Source organism: Manis javanica, chromosome 1 (assembly GCF_040802235.1).
Source record: "Manis javanica isolate MJ-LG chromosome 1, MJ_LKY, whole genome shotgun sequence".
NCBI lineage: Eukaryota > Metazoa > Chordata > Mammalia > Pholidota > Manidae > Manis > Manis javanica.
Genome location: NC_133156.1, coordinates 62,447,346 through 62,469,746, shown reverse-complemented (window position 1 = coordinate 62,469,746; position 22,401 = coordinate 62,447,346). Strand labels below are relative to the sequence as shown.

At 36.3% G+C, this 22,401-nt stretch overlaps 1 protein-coding gene across 1 annotated transcript in view; it reads right to left on the bottom strand.

Annotated features, from left to right (window-relative positions):
• Positions 1 to 22,401, bottom strand: part of TMEM232 (transmembrane protein 232) — a 228,204-nt gene that overhangs the window by 86,992 nt on the left and 118,811 nt on the right. Inside the window, exon 13 of the mRNA XM_073233084.1 lies at positions 20,791 to 21,035. Coding sequence (XP_073089185.1) covers positions 20,791 to 21,035 — 245 coding nt within the window. The remainder of the gene's footprint in view (positions 1 to 20,790; positions 21,036 to 22,401) is intronic.

Below are 22,401 nucleotides of genomic sequence, written 5' to 3'. Positions count from 1 at the left end.
TATCCCTTCCCTGGACTCCCAGCCAACTCCATGTCTTCACAACACCATGAACCTCTTCCTCAGGCACTGATTATTTATAGCACCGTGTAGTGCTCCTTCATAGCACTTAATAGAACACATATGTGTGATTTTACATGTATATGTGTAACTATAATTAATATTCATCGCCTACACTTGATGGTAAGTTCCACTGAGAAGGAACTGTAACAATTTTTACTCACTATTTTATCAGAGACAATTTCTTTCATAGTTCCTGACCTGTAGTAGGCATTCAGGAAATAATTACTGACTAAATGAATATATGAAAAAAAAACAAAGTTATGTGGGTGCAAAACTCAAATGACTTTATGGTGGAAAAACAACATGCCATCAAAACAAGTAGTAGCTCTGGACAAGAACCCATCAATCACACTTCTGAGCATGGTTTGTTTGTCTTTGCATTCCCAGTACCTAGCACAGTACTTGCACACAGAGGTGTGTAGTCAAAGCTCAGTGAAGGAATATACCCTCTGTTAGGAGTTCTGTTTTCTGCCTGCCATTTATGGAGGCAGAGACCTTCTATGGAGCAAGAGTTCTGGAAAAGGCTGTGTTACATTTACTCTGATGCGTAGACGGAAAGCACCTGTCTTGGATACTAAGGTTTGCAGAGTTCATATGTCTGATTAAATACTTGATCCTATCAGAGACATTTAGAAATAAAGCCCTTTAACTGACTGACTACACATATTTCTGAAGGCCTAGAAAGTGGGGAGGCTATACAGATTGATTATGTCATATCCAAGTTTACGTTCTAATTAAATAATTAATTTACATTTGTCGACCAATGCAAATGCATTTCGTCACAAGCTGAACATTGCCCTTTTCTTTGGAAGAGCAGCGTTCAGATGTCAGCGTCACAGCTGTGTAGGTCATTCCTTTAACCTCCCTTTTGATTCACAACTAATTGGACATCTATAACTGAAAAAAACTAACACACAAACAAAAAAGCTCCTCTGCATAGCATACCAGGACACCCGGGATCTCCGTCCGTTTGAGCGCCCGAAAGCGGGTCAGGAGGACCACGGAGGAGGTGGCAGAGTGAGGGGAGCGGTGCGGGAGCGATCACGCAGAGGCTGTGATGATGATAAGTGTGCGGGCAGGTGCAGCAACTGGCCAGCATGACCTTTCCAGCAGAGGAAGTGGAGGCTGAAGGCAGTGGGTGGGTGTCTGACTAGCCATACACGCAGCAGCTGGAGGAACCAGGGGCTCTCTATAGAGACTTCATTGACTGCGGAGGGTGAAAGGAAAGGGCAACAGGCAGACAAACATAACTGAAGGGAAGTATATCCTGCCATCTGCCAAGAGGCAGAGGCACACCCACAGACCTCTGGGACCACCCTCATAAAGGATCCCTACCAGCCCACCCAAAGCCCCAGGTGCTAATACACAGCTCTCCCAACTCTGCCAACACTGTTCTGTTGCCATTGCTGTGTGTGTTTTGTGTGCACTCCCACTCTTTGCAGTCAGTCAGCAATGGAAGCCAAAACCTTGGGCGATAGCGCCACCTTCTGGAAAACAAAAGAACGACCATAACTACGAACCTGTTGACTTAAAATCAGAGGGAACAAAGCCTCACCTACAAAAGAAAGGTGTTTGCTCACTTCAAGTGCAACCTCAGCAGCACTTCTCATGAAACACCATGAAAAATCACGGCAACATGGCATCACAAAAAGAAAATGATGATTTTCTAGCAACCAAATTTAGATATGGAATGTTGCAATATAACTCATAAATAATTTAAAACATCTATTATGAAGAAATTCCATGAGCTACAAGAAGACTCATAAGGGCAATACAATGATTTCAGGACTAAAATTAATAAGCAAAAGGAGTATCACATAAAAGATATTAAAATTCTAAAAAAGACCAAACAAATTCTGGAGCTGAAGAACTCAATAAAATGAAGAATGAATTAGGATGCATTGGAAATACAGCAGATCATACGGAAGAGAGAATAAGCAAGATTGAGGATAGAAATACAGAAATGAGTCAGGCAGAAGAGGAGAACTAAAATTTTTTTAAACTGAAGAAACCTTACAAGAACTGACTCCATTAGAAAAGTCAATGTAAGACTAATGGGTATCCAAGAAGGAGGAAAGAGGGAGAGGGGAGTAAAGAGTTTAGTTAAAGAAATAATAGCTGAGAACTTCTCAAACCTGAGGAAGGAACTGGATATACAAGTCCACAAAGCTAATACAACACCTTATTACCTCAACCCAAAAAGATCTTCTCTAAAATATATTATATTAAAGCTGTCAAAAACAACAATGAAGACAGAATTTTAAAGGCTGTCAGGTGGGGAAAAAAAGACAATAGCCTACAAAGGAGCCCCCATTAGGCTATCAGCATATTTCTCAGCAGAAACTCTAAGACCAGAAGAGAGAAAAATGACATATTCAAAATATTGAAAGGTAAAAAAAAAAAAAAAAAACAGCCAAGAATATTCCATCCAGCAAATTTTTCTTTCAAATACGAAGGAGAAATACTTTCCCAAACAAAACCTGAGGTGTTTATCACCACTAGACATGCCTTATAAGACATGTTGGAAAGAGTGCTTCAAGCTAAAATGAAAAGATACAAGTACACAAAACTCTGGTTAAGGTGATAAATAGAATTATGCTGTGACTCTTTTTTTAGAATAGTATATTAAACTTTTAAATAAAGCATAAAGCTTATAGAAAAAGAGCATTAAAAATAACTATAGCTACTATAATTTGATAACAAAGTCACAACATAAAAAGGTATAATTTTTGACATCAAAAATATAAAAGGGGAAGAGTAAAAAGATGAACTCTTTATAGGTAAATGAAGATAAATTGCCTTCAGCAGAAAAAAGGACTACTTCATGAGATGTTTTATGTAAACTTAATCATAACCACAAAGCAAAAATCAAGAGCAGATAAGTGAAACATAAAAAAGGGGGAGAGACTGAGCAAATCACCATAGAAAACCACCAATTTACAAAGGTGAATAGAAACAGACAGAAAAAGAAACAATGGGAAGACAAAATGACCAAAAGACAAAAGATACAATGGAAGTAGTAAATCCTTACATATCACTAATTGTCCTATATGTAAATGGATTGAACTCACCAATAAAAATGGACAGAGTGGGTAGGAGGACTAGAAAACAAGACCCAATAATGATGAGCCTACAGAGAATCATTTCAGCTCTAAAGACCCACATAGGCTCCAAGGGAAGAGATGGATGATATGCCAAACAAATGGAATGAAAAGGTGGGCATAGCCATACTTACATCAGATAAAATAGATTTCAATCCAAAAGGGTAACAAGAGACAAAGAAAGTCATTATATAATGATAAAGTGGTCAACACATCAAGAAAATAAAATAATCATAAGTATACATGCTCCCAATGCCTGAGTCCCCAGATACATTAATACCAGATCTTAAAGGAGAAACAGAAAACAGTACAATGATTGTAAGGGACTTCTTTATATCTTACTGACAGCATATAGATCATTCAGACAGAAAATCAAAAGGCAAATGTTGGAACTGAACCACACTTTAGAACAAATGGACTTAACATACATATACAGAACATTCCATTGAAGAACAGTAGAATACACATTCTTCTCAAGTACATGAAACATTCTCCTGGATAAATCATATGATAGGCCACCAACACGCCTTAAAAACTTTAAGGAGCCTGAAATCATACCCTCTATCTTCTCTGATCACAATGACATGAAACTAGATATCAATAACAAGAGGAAAGTGAAAAGATCTACAAATATGTGGAAACTAAACAACATACTTCTCAATATACATTGGGTCAAAGATGAAATATAAAGGGAAACTAAAAATTATCTTAAACCAAATATGAAATATCAAAAATTCTGGGATGCAACAAAAGCAGTTCTGAGAAGAAAGCTTATAGCAATAAATGCATATATTAAGAAATTAAAAAGGTCTCAAATAAATAACCTAACTGTACACCCCAAGGAACTAGAAAAAGAATAAATTAGGCCCAAAGTTAGCAGAGAGAAGGAAATAATAAGGACTAGAGTGGAAATAAATGAAACAGAGACCAGAAAAGCAATGGAAAGGATCAATGAAAGTAAGGGCTGACTTTTCAGAAAGATAAAATTGAAAAATCTTTAGCTAGACTAAGAAAAAAAAGGAGAGAAGACTCAACTAAATAAACCTAGAAATGAAAGAGAAGACATTGCAACTGATACTATGGAAATATGTGAAATCATAAGAGACACTATGAACAATTATATACCAACAAATGATATAGCCTATAAGAAAAAGATACATGTCTAGAAACACAGAACTACCAAGACTGAACCAGGAAGAAAGAGAAAATATGAACAGACCAGTAACAAGCAAAGAGATTGAATTAATAATCAAAAAACTCCCAACACAGACGACTCCAGGACAGATGGCTTCACTGGAGAAATTTATCAACCATTTAAAAAAAAATTCATACCAATCCTCCTCAAACTCTTCCAAAATATCAAATATTCCTGACTAATATAGATGCAAAAATTCTCAACAAAATATTAGCAAGCCAAATTCAAGAACTCATTAAAAGAATTATACACTACAACCAAGTGGTATTTATCCCTGAGATGCAAAGATGGCTCAACATGTGCAAATCAGTAAAGGCAATTTATTACATCAATAAGATGAAAGATAAAAATCACATGATCATCTTTAATAGATGTACAACAAGCACTTGACAAAATACAACATTCATCATGAAAAAAACCCTTTACAGACTGGGTATAGAAGGAACATATCTCAATATAATAAAGGCTACATATGACAAACCCACAGCCAATATTATACTCAATGGAAAGAAATTGAAAGTATTTCCCCTAAGATCAGGAACAAGGCAGGGACACCCACTCTCACCAATCTGATTCAATATAGTACTGGAAGTCCTAGCTAGAGCAATTAGGCAAGACAAGGAAATAAAAGATATCCAAATTGGAAAGCAACAAGTAAAATTGTTGTTATTTGCTGATGATATGATCCTATACACAGAAAATCCCAAAGAATCAGTCAAATACCTAGTGGAATTAATCAAGAATTTCAGTAAGTGGCAAGATACAAAAACAACAAGCAGAAATCAATAGCATTCCTTTACACCAATGGTGACACATCTCAAAAACAATAAAATACTTCAGAATAAATTTAACCAAGGAAGTGAAAGATCCACACAATAAAAACTACAAAACTTTGCTGAAAGAAATCAGTTAAGAAACAAATAAATGGAAAGATATCCCACGTTTGTGAATCAGGAGAATAATATTGTTAAAATGGCCATACTACCCAAAGGCATCTACAGATTCAATACAATACAATCAAAATACCAAAGGCATTCTTCACAGAAACAGAACAATCTAAACTTTGTGTGGAACCACAAAGTCCCTGAATGGCCAAATCAATCCTGAAGAAAAATGAACAAAGCTGAGGTATCATGCTTCTGGACTTCAAACTATACTACAAAGCCATAGTAATAGAAACAGTATGTTACTGGTACAAAAAATAGATATGTCAACCAATGGAACAGAAGAGAGAGCCCACATTAAACCCCAGCATATACAATGAACTAATATTTGAAAAGGGAGCCAAGAATACCCACTAGAGAAAGAAGAGTCTTCAACAAAGAGTGTTGGAAAACTGGAGAAACACATACATTTAGAACAATGAAACTGGATTCCTATCTCATACAATTTACAAAAATTAATTAAAAATGGATCAAAGACTTAAATAAGACCTGATATCATAAAGCTACTAGAAGAAAACATAGGGAAGAAGCTTATCAATATTGATCTTTGCAATAATTTTGGGGGCACGATGCCAAAAGCACAAAGAACAAAAGAAGAAAATTATAAATGAGACTACACCAAACTCAAAAGCTTCTGCACAGTAAAAAAAAAAAAAACAATTAACAAAATGAAAAGACCACCTGAAGAATGGGAGACAATTTTTGCAAACCACATATCAAATAAGAGTTAATATCCAAAACATATAAAGAAGTCAACTTAAAACACAAAAAAATCTGATTCAAAAATGGGTTTAAGAACTAAACAGACATTTCTTCACAGAGGACATCAAAATGGCTAACAGATACATGAAAAGATGCTCAATATCACTAGTCTTCAAGGAAATTCAAATAAATCAAAACCACAATGAGGTATCACTTCACACCTATTAGAATGGCTGTTGTCAAGAAGATAAGGGACTACAGGTGCTGGGAAAGATGTGATTGCCAAGGATGTTAATGCCCTTATACTTTGCTGGTGGGAATATAAATTGGTCTGCCCACTATGGAAAACAATATGGAGGTTCCTCAAAATATTAAAAACTCATCTACCATATGATCCAGCAATTCCACTTCTGGGTGTATATAACCAAGGGAAATGAAAACAGAATTTCAAAGAGATATATGCACTCCCATGTTTACTGCAACCTTATTCACAACAGCCAAATTATGGAAACAACTCAAATGGCCATCAATGGATGAACAGATAAAAAAAGATGTGGTACACACAGTGAAATATTATTCAGCTGTGACAAAGATATCCTCCTATTTGCAATAATGCAGACGGACCTTGATCTAAGCAACAGAGATGAAGACAAGTATTGTATGATATTACCTGTATGTGGAAAATAAAGGAGTTAAATCTGTAAAAAAAAAAAAAAAAAACAGCAAAATGGTGGTTACCAGGGAATGGGGGTCAATAAGAGTGATGGTGTTTATGGGTACAGACTTGTAATGAGTAATAAATAAGCCATAGAGATCTAAGGCACCGTATAATGAATACAGACAACAATATTGTTCTATAATTATGTAATGTGATAAATATCACTACATTGGCAATCACATTACACATATAAATGTATCAAAGTGACACATGGGTACACCTTAAATTTACACAATATTATGCATCAAATTTATTTTTCAAAAAAAGAAAGTGCACATGAAAAACAAAGCAAGCACAAAAAAAACGGTAGATTTTGCTTTTGTTTTCTGTTGCACAGCTTCTATGTTCCTATAGGCTGTTACTTTGATTCTACTTGGTCTCTATTTGAACAGAGAATGTTTTTACAGTTCAGCCAGTTCATTTTAATGCTTACGCTATTTTTAAGACTGTGTATCACATCATGTTACTGTGAAGGGAGAATCCTGGGGTTGACGATCATGGTATTGAAGCTGGACACCTGTCATGAGCCTAAAGCCACTGCAGTGAAAGTGGCAGCTAAAGCAATGACCCCATGATGACACCTAGAATTCCTGTTCAAGGCTCTAATGGAAAAGCAGGAAAGGGTAGGAGACAGGAGAAGATAGATGGGCACTGACCTGTCTCTAAGGCGAGACTGCAAGGTGAAACATCCATGAATTGAAAATGGATGTATGGAGTATAGCTTGTCATGGGCAATTTGATTTGATACCCAGTACCACTTCAATCTCTAGAAGTTGTAATACTTTAAATGACTGATATGAGCTGATGATCTAACCAAATTTCCAATAATCAAGTATTTCAAAAAGGCTCAAAAGATAGGAACACATCTTTGAAGACACGTTCATGGTCTTTATCTCTCTTCAGTAGAAATTATGATCAGCCAAACTAAGTATCAATATTCCAAACTTTCATCTTCCATAATGGGTCTTGACACCATACCTTCAAATTCATGTTTTACATAGAACCAGATCTGAATTATATTTTAATTCAAAAGCCAAAAACAAGAAGGAAACAAACCGAAATGGAAATCATCATGAAACTATATGTTCTGTTTGAAAAGCTGTTAGCAGCAATTCTTAACTTAAATACATACAGACACACACAGCACAAAATATAAATCTTCTAAGTTTTTTTACAATTTTAAGTCAAGAATTAATATTCTGTTCTGAAGAAAATAAATATTTTATAAAATCTACTAAATTATAGAATAAAAGGTGAAGGCACAAACATGTCTAGGCAGCTACATCCTTTCCTTCTGTAAAGACAGACCTGACAGGGATGTACTGCTTTTACATTTTTAAAGATTGCAAGCCTAAGTCTCAGAGAAGTTAAGTAACATATGCCTAAATCAACCAGAAAGAAGTTTTAAGATAAACATACTTATAAAACATATTGATATGTGGTGAAGGACGAACAGACATTTTTTTCCCTGCATGAAACAGAACTAGACAGATTTGTTTGATGCCTTTTATTTACGAATTCTTTGGAGTGCTCCTTTTTAAAAACCCTCTCTCTGTATATATGTATATATTCTATGTGTGTATATATATATATATTCTTTCTCTGTATATATTTATGTGCATGTGTATGTATATGTATATTATGTATGTATGTATGTGTGTGTGTGTATATATATATATATATATATATATATATAAAATGTCGAGGAGGAGGCACTTTCTCGTAAGTCAGTATGATTTTGGTTAAAGCTAATGGAGGAAAAATATATACATATATATTAATTATAATACATATACATTTATATGTAATGCAAAATATATACATGTAACATATTTCAATTTTTACCTCCTCAGAAAGTGCCTCTTCCTTGACATAGATTTCCTAATGTTAACTATAGAGATTCAGGGCCCAGAAAAAAAATGTGCCTTAATCTAAATCAAGTTCTGAAAATCAGGAGACAGAAATTGAATAAATAAAAATATTTTTCTTATGATTTGAAGATAAGTTTTTAACAACTGCTCCAAGCTTTACCATCAGATGAAGTCATGTGACAGGACAGAAAGCCCAGTAGACCCAGGAGTCAGAATGTACTTGTTTAAGTTCACACTACTGCAATTAATGGTTGTTAATCATTGAGTAGATTACTCAATTTCTCAGGATCTACATCTATAGAGGGGAGGTTTTATAGCTACATAAGGTTATATGTCTATAGACATACAATATTGTATATATAAAACTATATAAATAATAATAGATTATGGGAGGAGGCATGGGGAGGGTTGTGCAACACAGAGAAGACAAGTAGTGACTCTACAGTATCTTACTACGCTGAAGGACAGTGACTGTAATGGGGTTTGTGGGGGGACTTGGTGAAGGGGGGAGCCTAGTAAACATAATGTTCCTCATGTAATTGTAGATTAATGACACCAAAATATATATATATATATATAATAGATTATAAAATGGATAAAATAGTCATCTCTACATGTAAGGGTGGTGCTTAGAACAGTGCCTTGTTTATAAAATGCACTCACCGTGGGGTGGGACAGAACTGTTCAACTGTAATATTGGATACTCATCTTGATTCACCTGGCAACTTGCGGAATAGAACTAGGGATCTTAAGTCTCCTGTTTGGTGGAGTTATCCTAAAACCAACTTTCCAGGAACCCGATGATCATCTTTTACCACCATTAAGAGTGCTCCCCCAACGGGATCAAGGTTCTGGGCAGTTGGCACTTCCAGCAACCCCTATTTAGCTGGTGTCCAATCTCAGATGGCTTTATTGAGCCCAAAATGTTTATTTCTTCCTTAAGAAGGCAGTTTTCACACTTACACTATTCAAAGGTAGAGTAGCAGTCAAGCAGGGACTTTTCCCCTCAAAATGCAAACCCAGTGAATGCCTGATTGCTTCTCCAGACTCCAGGATTCCTCTCAATGAGATGATGAGAAATGGGGAACAAGTAACTCTTTTGCTGACCACTTGTATCTCCAATAAATCCTGTTCATTATCTTACAGGACATAGTGGTATTTCTCTTGCCCCAGCTTGTTGCTATTCAGTAAATGTTAGCTACTCTTAGTTCTACTACTTTGGAATTAGCTCCTTTTATAAAGGAAGCTGTAGAGGCCTTGGGTATGACCACCCCATATATGTAGTCAACCATGCAGAATTTTCTGCCCACATGACAACAGATATTCTCAGTTTATTCTTGTTAGTTTCACATGGGCTGTCTTTCAGGTGCTGGTCTTATGAATGAAGTCTTCTAACATAAAATTTATGAGAAAACTAAGAATGATCAGAGATGAAGTTTTAAATTAATATTCTCCTAGTCTCTACATATGTGCAAATAATTAGTTATTTGTGAGTTTTTAGGGATTCAGGGCATAGGCTTAGAAAATACAAGAAACCTTAGAAGCAAAACTTGTAGATGTGGAAACTGGTTTTTGAAAATTTGGTCTTCAGAGTTCTCAATTCTTAGCCTTAGGGTAAATTTAAGATAGTTATACTGATAAAGAAAGAAGAGGAAAATACTGTTCTTTGAAGTAGAAGTACTATATGCCTGTTTTATTTTTTGGCTGCAGTTTTATGACACAGTAAAGAACCATAATGATTTTTTTCATAAAAAAAGTGCTGAGGGGAAAAAAGAGCATGAATCCAAAAGCATATCCACTAACTTAAAGCAAAACCAAAAAAATTCAATACAGAGAAGCAAAATAATGAATTTTCTTTTGAAAAATTCCATAAAGGAAAGAAGTCAAATATTTAAGTCATTCAAAGGAAAATATATGTTTATAAATATATAAAAGAATTCCTGCTTCCAAAGAATTCTACAGAATTAAAATAAACAAATGAGAAAAAAATCTCTTTGGTAAAAAAATATAGGTCATAAGATGGAGCAGATGTTTTATCAATAAGAAAGCTCCTGTTTCCTCCTTACTAGTAAATGTTCAGATTTTCACAGTGAAATAAGCATGCTTTAGTACTCCAAGGCAATAAAAAAACCATATTACCTTAAATTTCCTGTCTTCCTACCTCTTAAATGTGCCCCATCTCTGTAGGAGTCCTGAAATGCTGGCCTTCTTGCTGTTGTTCACACTGCTATTTGTTGAAAACACAAAATCGAGATTTCTAGGAACACTTGATGAGGAATTGTTGATATGACTGTACATATAAAGACCATAAAGTCAAGGAGCTGAGTGTACAGTGGGCTTTAAATTATGTCTTTGTGCTTTACCTATGAGACTTCAACATGCTCAGATGTTCATTAAATGCATTAATTCCAGTTTGTGAACCTGTAAGTGGGAGGAGGTGGAGACCTAACAAAAGGAGCTAGCTATGGGACAGTTGAACACAGGAAGAATCAAGCAATGGAAACACAATTTCCCACAGTTAATGTTTTGTGAGCCTGGGACATTTTTAAAGTGCATAGCTTAGATTTAAATTTCTTTTCAGCAACTTTTTGTAAAGCAGGCATATGCTCCATGCTCCTAAAAAACAGGAGAGACTGTCCAGCCAGGCCTGACCTAGGCTTTGCCTTTGTCATTGAGCTGGAGTCCTACTCCACCCACCTCTATGGTACCCAAAGATTAGTTCACCCCTAACTAGAGCGGGCCTTATGCACAACTCCAGGGGGTACTGTTCACAGGCACTACAGCATGAATGGTGCAGTGTGAAAGCCAACCCCAGGGAACTGTGCTACACTGTGGTGCAGCTGCTAGAGGTAGGCTCAGGCTGCTAGGTGGCTGAGGCTCGTATCCAGGCAGAGACACTAAATTTAATTGCTAGAAACTAGAATGAGCTGTGAAAGATGGATAAGGGCATAACATTTTTTCAAAGATCAGCAAGGAATGATTGTCATTTATATGATGAACTGTAAGCCCTTATGAATTAAATGTAAGAGTCTTTCAAATTCTATAGGACTCGAGAGAGGAGGAGCCAAGATGGCGGCATGAGTAGAGCAGCGGAAATCTCCTCCCAAAACCATATATATTTTTGAAAATACAATAAATGCAACTATTCCTAAAAGAGAGACCAGAAGATACAGTACAACAGCCAGGCTAAATCTACGTCTGTGAGAACTCAGCGCCTCACGAAGGGGGTAAGATACAAGCAGCGGCCCGGTGGGATGTGAGCGCCCCCCCACCTCAGCTCCCCAGCAGGAGGAGAGGAGTCAGAGTGGGGAGGGAGTGGAAGCCCAGGACTGCTAAATACCCAGCCCTAGTCATCTGCACTGGGAGCATAGACACACATTGTGTATTGCACTGGATATTAGGGAAACGGAACAGTAAAATCTGCAAGCAGGTCACCGCAACCGGCACCCCTGGGACAAAAGAAAAGCAAGTGCTCTTTGAAAGTCTTAAAGGGACAAGGGCCTCACAGCTGGAAGGAAGAGTCCCAGCACATTCAGCCCAGCAGCTGGGAATCTGGGGGAAAGTCAGGTGCTCCAGCTCCCTGGGAGGCAGTACAGCTCTGAAGCCACTTGTGGTGAAAAACAGCCTCCCATACATTCCCACTCCAGCATGGCCCTGCCATAGCAGGGAAGCAGCCTGAGAGTGGCTGCACCCACAGCAACTGCCCAGAGCCTCCTCTGCAGCGGCCTGGCCCAGACCCAGAGGCCCTGCTGGAGCACACAGACAGAGGAAGCCAGGACAGGGTGCCAAGGGTCACTGTTATTGCAGGAGAGCACACCTGGTGTGCCTTCCCTACCCACAGGACTCTGGGCTGCCCAGATGGCTGCCCTGCACGTGGTGGCTGAGGAAACAAAACCAGAAGCTGCTCCAGGGAAGGCAAGGCAACTAGCAAGCAGGAAGGGACTTTGTTCTCCCAGCTAACACACATGCCAACTGCCCACAACTAACTCTATAGTCATGAAAAGGCAGAAGAATCTGATCCAGTCCAGAATCACGCAGACAACCCCTGAGAGGGAGCCTGGGGAAATAGATTTAACCAATCTTCCTGAAAAAGAATTCAAAATAAAGGTTATAACCATGCTGATGGACCTGCAGAGAAATATGCAAGAGCTAAAGTATCAAGTTAGGAGGGAGAATACAGAAGTAAAACAATCTCTGGAAGGACTTAAGAGCAGACTGGATGAGGTGCAAGAGGCCATTAATGCAATAGAAATCAGAGAACAGTAACACAGAGAGGCTGAGGCAGAGAGAGATAAAAGGATCTCCAGGAATGAAAGAATATTAAGAGAACTGTGTGATCAATCCAAACAGAACAATATTCACATTATAGGGGTACCAGAAGAAGAGAGAGAAAAAGGGATAGAAAGTGTCTTTGAAGAAATAATTGCAGAAAAATTCCCCAAACTGGGGGAGGAAATAGTCTCTTAGACCATAGAAGAACACAGAACTCCCAACACAAGGGACCCAAAGAGGACAACACCAAGACACATAATAATAAAAATGGCAAAGATCAAGGACAAGGACAGAGTATTAAGGGCAGCCAGAAAGAGAAAAAAGGTCACCTACAAAGGAAAACCCATCAGGCTATCATCAAACTTCTCAAAAGAAACATTACAGGCCAGAAGAGAATGACATGATATATTTAATGCAATGAAATGGAAGGGCCTTGAACCAAGAATACTGTATCCAGCACAATTATCATTAAAATATGAAGGAGGGATTAAACAATTCCCAGACAAGCAAAAGTTGGGGGAATTTGCCTCCCACAAACCACCTCTACAGAATATTTTAAAGAGACTGCTCTAGATGGAAGCATTCCTAAGGCAAAATAGATATCACCAGAGAAAATAAAATCACAACAAAGAGAACAAACCAACCAAATACTAACTAGGCAAAAATTAAATTCAACTATTCACAAAAGCAGTCAAAGGAAACACAGAAGTGCACCGAATAAAAGACCTAACATATAAAGAATGGAGGAGGAAGAATAAGAAGGGAGATAAATAAAGAATCATCAGACTGTGTTTATAATAGCTTAATCAGTGAGTTAAGTTAGATGGTTAGATAGTAAAGAAACTACCCTTGGTAAACACAAATCTAGCCTGCAATGGCAATAAGTACATATCTTTCAATAATCACCCTAAATGTAAATGGACTGAATGCACCAATCAAAAGACAAAGAGTAACAGAATGGATAAAAAAGCAAGACCCATCTTTATGTTGCTTACAAGAGACTCACCTCAAACCCAAAGACACGCACAGATTAAAAGTCAAGGGTTGGAGAAAGATATTTCATTCAAACAACAGAGAGAAAAAAGCAGGTGTTGCAATACTAGTATCAGACAAAATAGATTTCAAAACAAAGAAGTAACAAGAGATAAAGAAGGACATTAATAATGATAAAGGAGTCAATACAACAAGAGGATATAACCATTATAAATACATATGCACCCAATACAGGAGCACCAACATATGTGAAAAAAATACTAACAAAATTAAAGGAGGAAATAGAATGCATTTTGGGAGACTTCAACACACCACTAACTCCAAAGGACAGATCCACCAGACAGAAAATAAGTAAGGACACAGAGGCACTGAACAACACACTAGAACAGATGGACCTAATAGACATCTACAGAACTCTACACCCAAAAGAAGCAGGATACACATTCTTCTCAAGTGCACATGGAACAATTCCAGAAGAGACCACATACTAGGTCACAAAAAGAGCCTCAGAAAATTAAGAAAGACAGAAATTCTACCAAGCAACTTCTCATACCACAAAGATATAAAACTAGAAATGAATTGTACAGAGAAAGCAAAAAGGCTCACAAACACATGGAGGCTTAACAATATGCTCCTAAATAATCAATGGATCAATGAACAAATGAAAATAGAGATCAAGCAATATATGGAGACAAATGATAACAACAGTACAAAGCCCCAACTTCCGTGAGACACAGTGAAAACAGTTCTAAGAGAAAAATATATAGCAATCAGCCTACTCAAAGAACAAAGAAAAATCCCAAATGAATAGTCTAAAGTCACAATTATTGAAACTGGAAAAAGAAGAACAAATGAGGCCCAAAGTTAGCAGACGGAGGGACATAATAAAGATCAGAGAAGAAATAAATAAAATTGAGAGGAATAAAAAAATAGAAAAAATCAATGAAACCAAGAGCTGTTTCTTTGAGGAAATAAACAAAATAGATAAACCCCCAGCCAGACTTAAGAGAAAAAGAGACTGTACACACATCAACAGAATCAAAAATGAGAAAGGAAAAATCATGACATACCCCACAGAAATAAAAAGAATCATTAGAGAATACTATGAGAATCTATATGCTAACAAACTGGAAAACCTAGAAGAAATGGACAACTTCCTAGAAAAATACAACCTTCCAAGACTGACCAAGGAAGAAACAAAATCTAAACAGACCAATTACCAGCAACAAAATAGAAGTGGTAATCAAAAAACTACCCAAGAGCAAAACCCCTGGGGCAGATGGATTTACAATGGAATTTTCTCAGACATAAAGAGAAGACATAATACCCATTTTCCTTAAAGTTTTCCAAAAAATAGAAGAAGAGGGAATATTTCCAGATTCATTCTATGAAGCCAGCATCACTCTAATACCAAAACCAGGCAAAGACCCCACCAAAAAGAAAATTACAGAACAATATCCCTGATAAACATAGATGCAAAAATACACAACAAAATATTAGCAAACTGAATTCAAAAATACATCAAAAGGATCATACATCATGACCAAGTGGGATTCATCTCAAGGATGCAAGGATGGTACAACATTCGAAAATCCATCAACATCATCCACCACATCAACAAAAAGAAGGACAAAAACCACACAATCATTTCCATAGATGCTGAAAAAGCATTCAACAGAATTCAACATCCATTCATGATAAAAACTCTCAACAACATGGGTATAGAGGGCAAGTACCTCAACATAACAAAGGCGATATATGATAAAACACAGCCAGCATCATACTGAACAGTGAGAAGCTGAAAGCTTTTCCTCTGAGATAGGGAACAAGACAGGGATGCCCACTCTCCCCACTGTTACTCAACATAGTACTGGAGGTCCTAGCCACGGCAATCAGACAAAACAAAGACATACAGGGAATCCAGATTGGTAAAGAAGAAGTCAAGCTATCACTATTTGCAGAAGACATGATATTGTACATAAAAATCCCTAAAGACTCCACCCCAAAACTACTAGAACTGATATCGGAATACAGCAAAGTTGCAGGATACAAAATTAACACACAGAAATCTGTGGCTTTCCTATACACTAACAATGAACCAACAGAAAGAGAAATTAGGAAAACAACTCCATTCACAATTGCATCAAAAAGAATAAAATACCTAGGAATAAACCTAACCAAGGAAGTGAAACACCTATACCCTGAAAACTGTAAGACACTCTTAAGAGAAATTAAAGAGGACAGTAACAAATGGAAAACCATCCCATGCTCTTGGCTAGGAAGAATTAATATTGTCAAAATGGCCATCCTGCCCAAAGCAATCTACAGATTCAATGCAATTCCTATCAAAATACCAACAGCATTCTTCAACGAACTGGAACAAATAGTTCTAAAATTCATATGGAACCACCAAAGACCCTGAATAGACAAATCAATCCTGAGAAAGAAAAATAAAGAGAGGGTGATCTTGCTCCCTACTTCAAGCTCTACTACAAAGCCACAGTAATCAAGACAATTTGGTACTGGCACAAGAACAGAGCCACAAACCAGTGGAACAGAATAGAGGCTCCAGACATTAACCCAAACATATATGGCCAATTAATATATGATAAAGGAGCATTGGACATACAATGGGGAAATGACAGCCTCTTCAACAGATGGTGTTGGCAAAACTGGACAGCTACATGTAAGAGAATAAAACTGGATCATTGTCTAACCCCATACACAAAAGTAAATTTGAAATGGATCAAAGACCTGAATGTAAGTCATGAAACCATAAAACTCTTAGAAAAAAACATAGGCAAAAATCTCTTGGACATAAACATGAGCAACTTACTCATGAACATATCTCCCTGGGCAAGGGAAACAAAAGCAAAAATGAACAAGTGGGACTATATCAAGCTAAAAAGCTTCTGTACAGCAAAGGACACCACCAATGGAACAAAAAGGCATCCTACAGTATAGGAGAATATATTTGTAAATGACAGATCCAATAAAGGGTTGACATCCAAAATATATAAAGAGCTCACACACCTCAACAAACAAAAAGCAAATAATCCAATTAAAAAATGGGCAGAGGAGCTGAACAGACACTTCTCCAAAGAAGAAATTCAGATGGCCAACAGGCACATGAAAAGATGCTTCACATCGTTATTCATCAGAGCCATGCAAATTAAAACCACAATGAGATATCACCTCACACCAGTAAGGATCGCCACCATCCAAAAGACAAACAACAACAAATGTTGGTGAGGTTGTGGAGAAAGGGGAACCCTCCTACACTGCTGGTGGGAATGTAAATTAGTTCAACCATCGTGGAAAGCAGTATGGAAGTTCCTCAAAAAAACTACAAATAGAAATATCATTTGACCCAGGAATTCCACTCCTAGGAATTTACCCTAAGAATGCAGGATCCCAGTTTCAAAAAAACATATGCACCACTATGTTTATAGCAGCACTATTTACAATAGCCAAGAAATGGAAGCAACCTAAGTGTCCATCAGTAGATGAATGGATAAAGAAGATGTGGTACATATACACAATGGAATATTATTCAGCCATAAGAAGAAAACAAATCCTACCATTTGCAACAACATGGATGGAGCTAAAGGGTATTATGTTCAGTGAAATAAGCCAAGCGGAGAAAGACAAGTACCAAGTGATTTCACTCATATGTGGAGTATAAGAACAAAGGAAAAACTGAAGGACCAAAACAGCAGCAGAATCACACAACCCAAGAATGGACTACCAGTTACCAAAGGGAAAGGGACTGGGGAGGATGGGTGGGAAGGGAGAGATAAGGGCGGGGGAAAGAAAGGGGGCATTACGATTAGCATGCATAACACAGTGGAAGGGCCACGGGGAGAGCTGTGCAACACAGTGAGACAAGTAGTGATTCTACAGCATCTTACTATGCTGATGGATAGTGACTGTAATGGTGTTTGTGGGGGGACTTGGTGATGGGGGAGTCTAGTAAACATAATGTTGCTCATGTAACTGTAGATTAATGGTACCAAAAAAAAAAAATTCTACAGGACGCTGGTAGGTCTAACCCCATCCCATGCCTCTTTGGTCTCCGCCTTCTCTGATTTTGCACTTTCTCGTTCCCCACCCCAAAGCCTGTGCTTGGCTCTCCACTGGTACCTTCCATCCCCAGTGCATCTCTCCCTTTACTTCCTCCTCCCTTTCTTTTGGTCTCTCTCCTCCTTTCTGCTTCTCACTTGTTTTTCAGTTCAGCTCTTTCAGACATCGTCAGTGTGTCTCTCCTGCTCTCTGCCTCTCTCTTGTTTTTCCTTTCTGTGTCCTCGCAGACCCCTTTCATCTCATCTGCTTCTTCTATTAGTTTACCTTTCCCTCTGCTTTCATCTCCTTTGGTCAATATCCAGTTTCTCCTATTTTTCTAGTTTCTTTCTTACTCTCTTCTCTTTTGACCGACCATGATCAGAAACCAAAGTACACTTGTTCAGTGGCCACAGATTGATTCTCTTCCATGTCTGCGGTCCTTGAGAATGTACAGAATACATTTAGGTACTCTGTACATTCTGTGTACATTTGAAGATTTCCTAAAAGTGAATCTCAAAACCCCTGGCATGTAAAGCTGGCACTTTCATTATACCTTGATCATACTGTAATTCTACAAGTAGTTATAAATACACTGAAGGATATTTTTATAATACTTATTTCTGCACATGAAACTACTGGAGTCCAGGCTGTGCGATCCTTAAACTCACACCTACATGTCTTCCTTACTGATTCTAGAAGTCTTGAAAAAATGCTTAAAACTATGTCAAAACTCTTCTCAAGCATGTGTTTATTTTTCTGTTGACTATCTGTGTACACAAAAGGAAAGCCTACATACTGGCCTTATTCTACCAAATTATTACAACTTGAATAAAATCTGCTTTGGGCAGTAACAGTCCATGATTTTGGAACTCAAAAAACAATTTAGACAAATGCTGAGAAAGAAAATTTCCCACAACTTAATCTTCAAGAATTGAGAAAATGAAATACAAAACTACGAGTTAAATCCAAAAGCTGGCTCATTGCAAAAATAATATATAAAATGGATAAAACACAACATAAATTACTGAAGGAGAATAAAAGGGACAAAATGCAAATATACAAAATAAGAACTGATTAGTGGGTAATAAACACAGAAACAGAGGATTCTCAAGACACTACTTAATTCAATTATGGTCAAATAAATTCTGAGAAGTGGGATAAAATAAATAATATTCAAAGAAAGCATATTTTGCTAAAATTGTCAAGAAGAAACAGAAAGATTTGAAGAGAGTGATTTTCAGGGCTGATGCCCCCCATAATGTTACAGCAGGGACCTCAAACAGTATGAACCGAACTTAGCTGTACCTGTGTTTCTGGCTCAATCAGCCTCGTCAACAGCCACATAAAATAGAAAAAATTGACAGAGAGCTACCTTAGAAGAGGCATAAAGTACTGATGATTTAAGAGGGAAATCTATCGAAGATTCAAAGAGTAGATAATTCCAAATTACTGAAACTTTTATATTTTTTATTTTTGGGGGGGGACTGAAATTATTTTAGAACACAGAAGAAAGAAAAGTGGGAATTTAGTGTTAGCAAAGACGACATTTAAAATCAGGAAAAATGTAGATGGATCAATAAATATTGTTGGGACAACAATCTGGATCAACACCTCACACCACACACCAGAAAAAAAAATTTTTTAAGTAGACTAATGGTTAAAATGTTCAAAAATGAAACCTTAAAAACACTAGAAAACAATGTAAAAATGTTTTAATCTTTAAATGAAAAGAACTTTCCTAAATAAAAATATCCATAAGCCATCATAGAAAATTGATAAATTATATTACATAGAAAAGTGACTATATGCCGAAAAAAATACTATAAGCAAAATTTAAAGGTAAATAAAGAAACAGTGGGAAAATTTTGTATCTCTTATCAAAGATGAAGGCACACACTGATTAATAAGTAAATAGTTCTTGCAAATCCAGGTGAAAAGGATAAAAACCCAATGGAAAAATGGGCAAAAAGAAATAGAGTTAATTTCCATATAAAGAAAGGAAAAACAAAAGGCTCTTAACATATGAAAGGTGTTCAAGCCACTCACCTTAAGAAAAAGGAAAAGAAAAAGAAAAACTATGTGTAGAAACCTTACTTTACTTTTCAGATTGTCAAAACCCAAAAGTTTGTCAACACCTCTCGTGGGAGGCTGGAGACAAGTAGGCCCTCTCATTGCTGCTGAGGATATAAACGTACACAAGTCCTCTGAAAGGCAATTTGGAAATATTTACCAAAATAACAGCAGCCTATGCCCTCTGACCAAGCCATTTGTGGTAGTCTATGGTAGCAGACAATCTAAAACAACCCAAATGACCACCAGTAGGAAACCAGTTAAATAGTCGTACATCCATACTGAGCAAAACATTACAGCTGGTTAGAAAAATAATAATAATGAGAAAATTCTCTGTGTACTGGCATGGGAAGTTATCTAAGAAATGAAGTTACATAAAAAAATGCAAGATGCCAAATAGCATATTTAATATGCTAGCTTTCATGTAAAAATGGAGAGAAATTTCTAAATATGATTTCTTATATTTACATCTTATAGAACCTGGAAGGATGCACAGAAATTAGTGATAGGAAGAAATGCGTATAAACTAGGCAAATGAAGGTCAGTAATGGGAGTGAGGCTTTCACCTTAGCAAAACAATGATTTATATTATATAATAATACCCATTTTAAGCACAAAGAAAGTTTCTAAGAAGGGAATATTTGCTCATGATAGAATATCTAAGAGGTGATGGAGTCACGATTTGAATCGAAAAAGACAAACTGAGTTATGTGATAAAACACATGATTATATATAATTTATATGAGTTTGAAATGTAATACATTTTTATAACAGGACTATTTTGAATAGCGCTTCACTTTACCTGACAGTGAAATGTAGAACTCTCTTCTTCATGGAGTCCTTTTTACTCAGATACTTCATTTGATCTCGTTTTATCAGTGGTTTTTTCAAAGGAAGAACACAGGCATCAGTGGAGGGGAAGAATAGTTTGGAAAGCGTATTGGCAATTCTCCATCCTATATATTTAGAGAAAATTTCATCCCCTACATTTGATGAAACTTCTGTATTATAATTAGCAAAAGGATCCGTTGGGTCATTTAACTCAGCCTATAGAAAGAAAAGAAAAAGGAACCAGTTGCAACAATTAAATGAGAGGAAACATGATGTATTATTAAATAAAAGATAGATGTATGTTAATATTTTTACTATTGTTGCATTCCTCTTGTTAAATAAAAATAACCTAACTATTAAGAAAAATTCAGTTTTCTGAAAGATTATAAAAATTGAATGATATTCAATAAAATAACAATTAAGCATGAAAGAAATCAGTCTTGAAATTTCAAAAATGTAATAATTCCATTTCAAATTTGTACACATCCCATGCAAGAATTCCATTGTATTTATAATATTTATTGATAAATTAAGCCATCAGGTAAAGTAATGTACATGTTTTATCAAATCAGAATTTCATTTTCTGGCCATAATCTAAACTTTTCTTAAAGTCAAAAGAAATGCCTTTGAACAAAGTTTGTGTTTAGTGATAAACAAAAAGGGCTTTGTATTTAGCTTACAGTGAAGATGGTCTAGGATTTAGATTAAGATTAAATTGAATATGTTCTAACAGCAGAAAGAAAACAGACCTAACACAAAAATTCCACATAGCAAAGCAATCTTTGTTCAGGAAAGAGCTATTTTTCTGAATTTTCCCATTTGTGTACAATAATGTCTATGACTGATTTTTAATTACATATTCTTTTGAAATGGCTAGAGGCAAATTTTCCTTGGCTGGAATCGGTAATAATAAATGAAGATGTAAGTTTCAAAATCTCATGTCTTATACTTTTTTTAATGTTCACAATATGTTCACATCAGGAACTATAGTAAATAAATTGAATGCTGCCTCCTTTCATTCAAGTTTTTACATTTTTTATTCAATATTATTCATCTTGACGCAGCTCATTACCAGTCACTCAGGATTCATTTTATATGCCTATTAATCCTATGGTAGAAAATTAAGGAATGGAAAATGATTTTCTGCATATGAACACCTAACTTAATCTCTTTTCAGATTCCAAGATAAGGTGTGGTTCAATGAAAATACCGTTTAAAGACTGATTCTTGCATTATCTAGGTAAAATTATCATGGGAAAAAGTGGGAACAATCCCATGATAAAGACTGAAAAACAAAGAGTAATGTTGAAAATTTTAAAAGAGGGCCTTACTTTTACTATTCCAGAGAAAGAATTTCATGACTAGTCTTCACTGAAATATCTCTTCTCAAAATATCTTTGATTTCAATTATCTCTGGATGTTGGAATCAATATGCAATCATGTTTATACTATTTCCAGTTGCATGTCTTGCTTATTAACTAGGTCAAAATCATGGAAAGAACATTCATTTTGAAAGAGTAAATTAAATTTTGTCAAGGACACTTAGCAGCTGTTGTGACTTTAAGGACATTATTTAATGTCT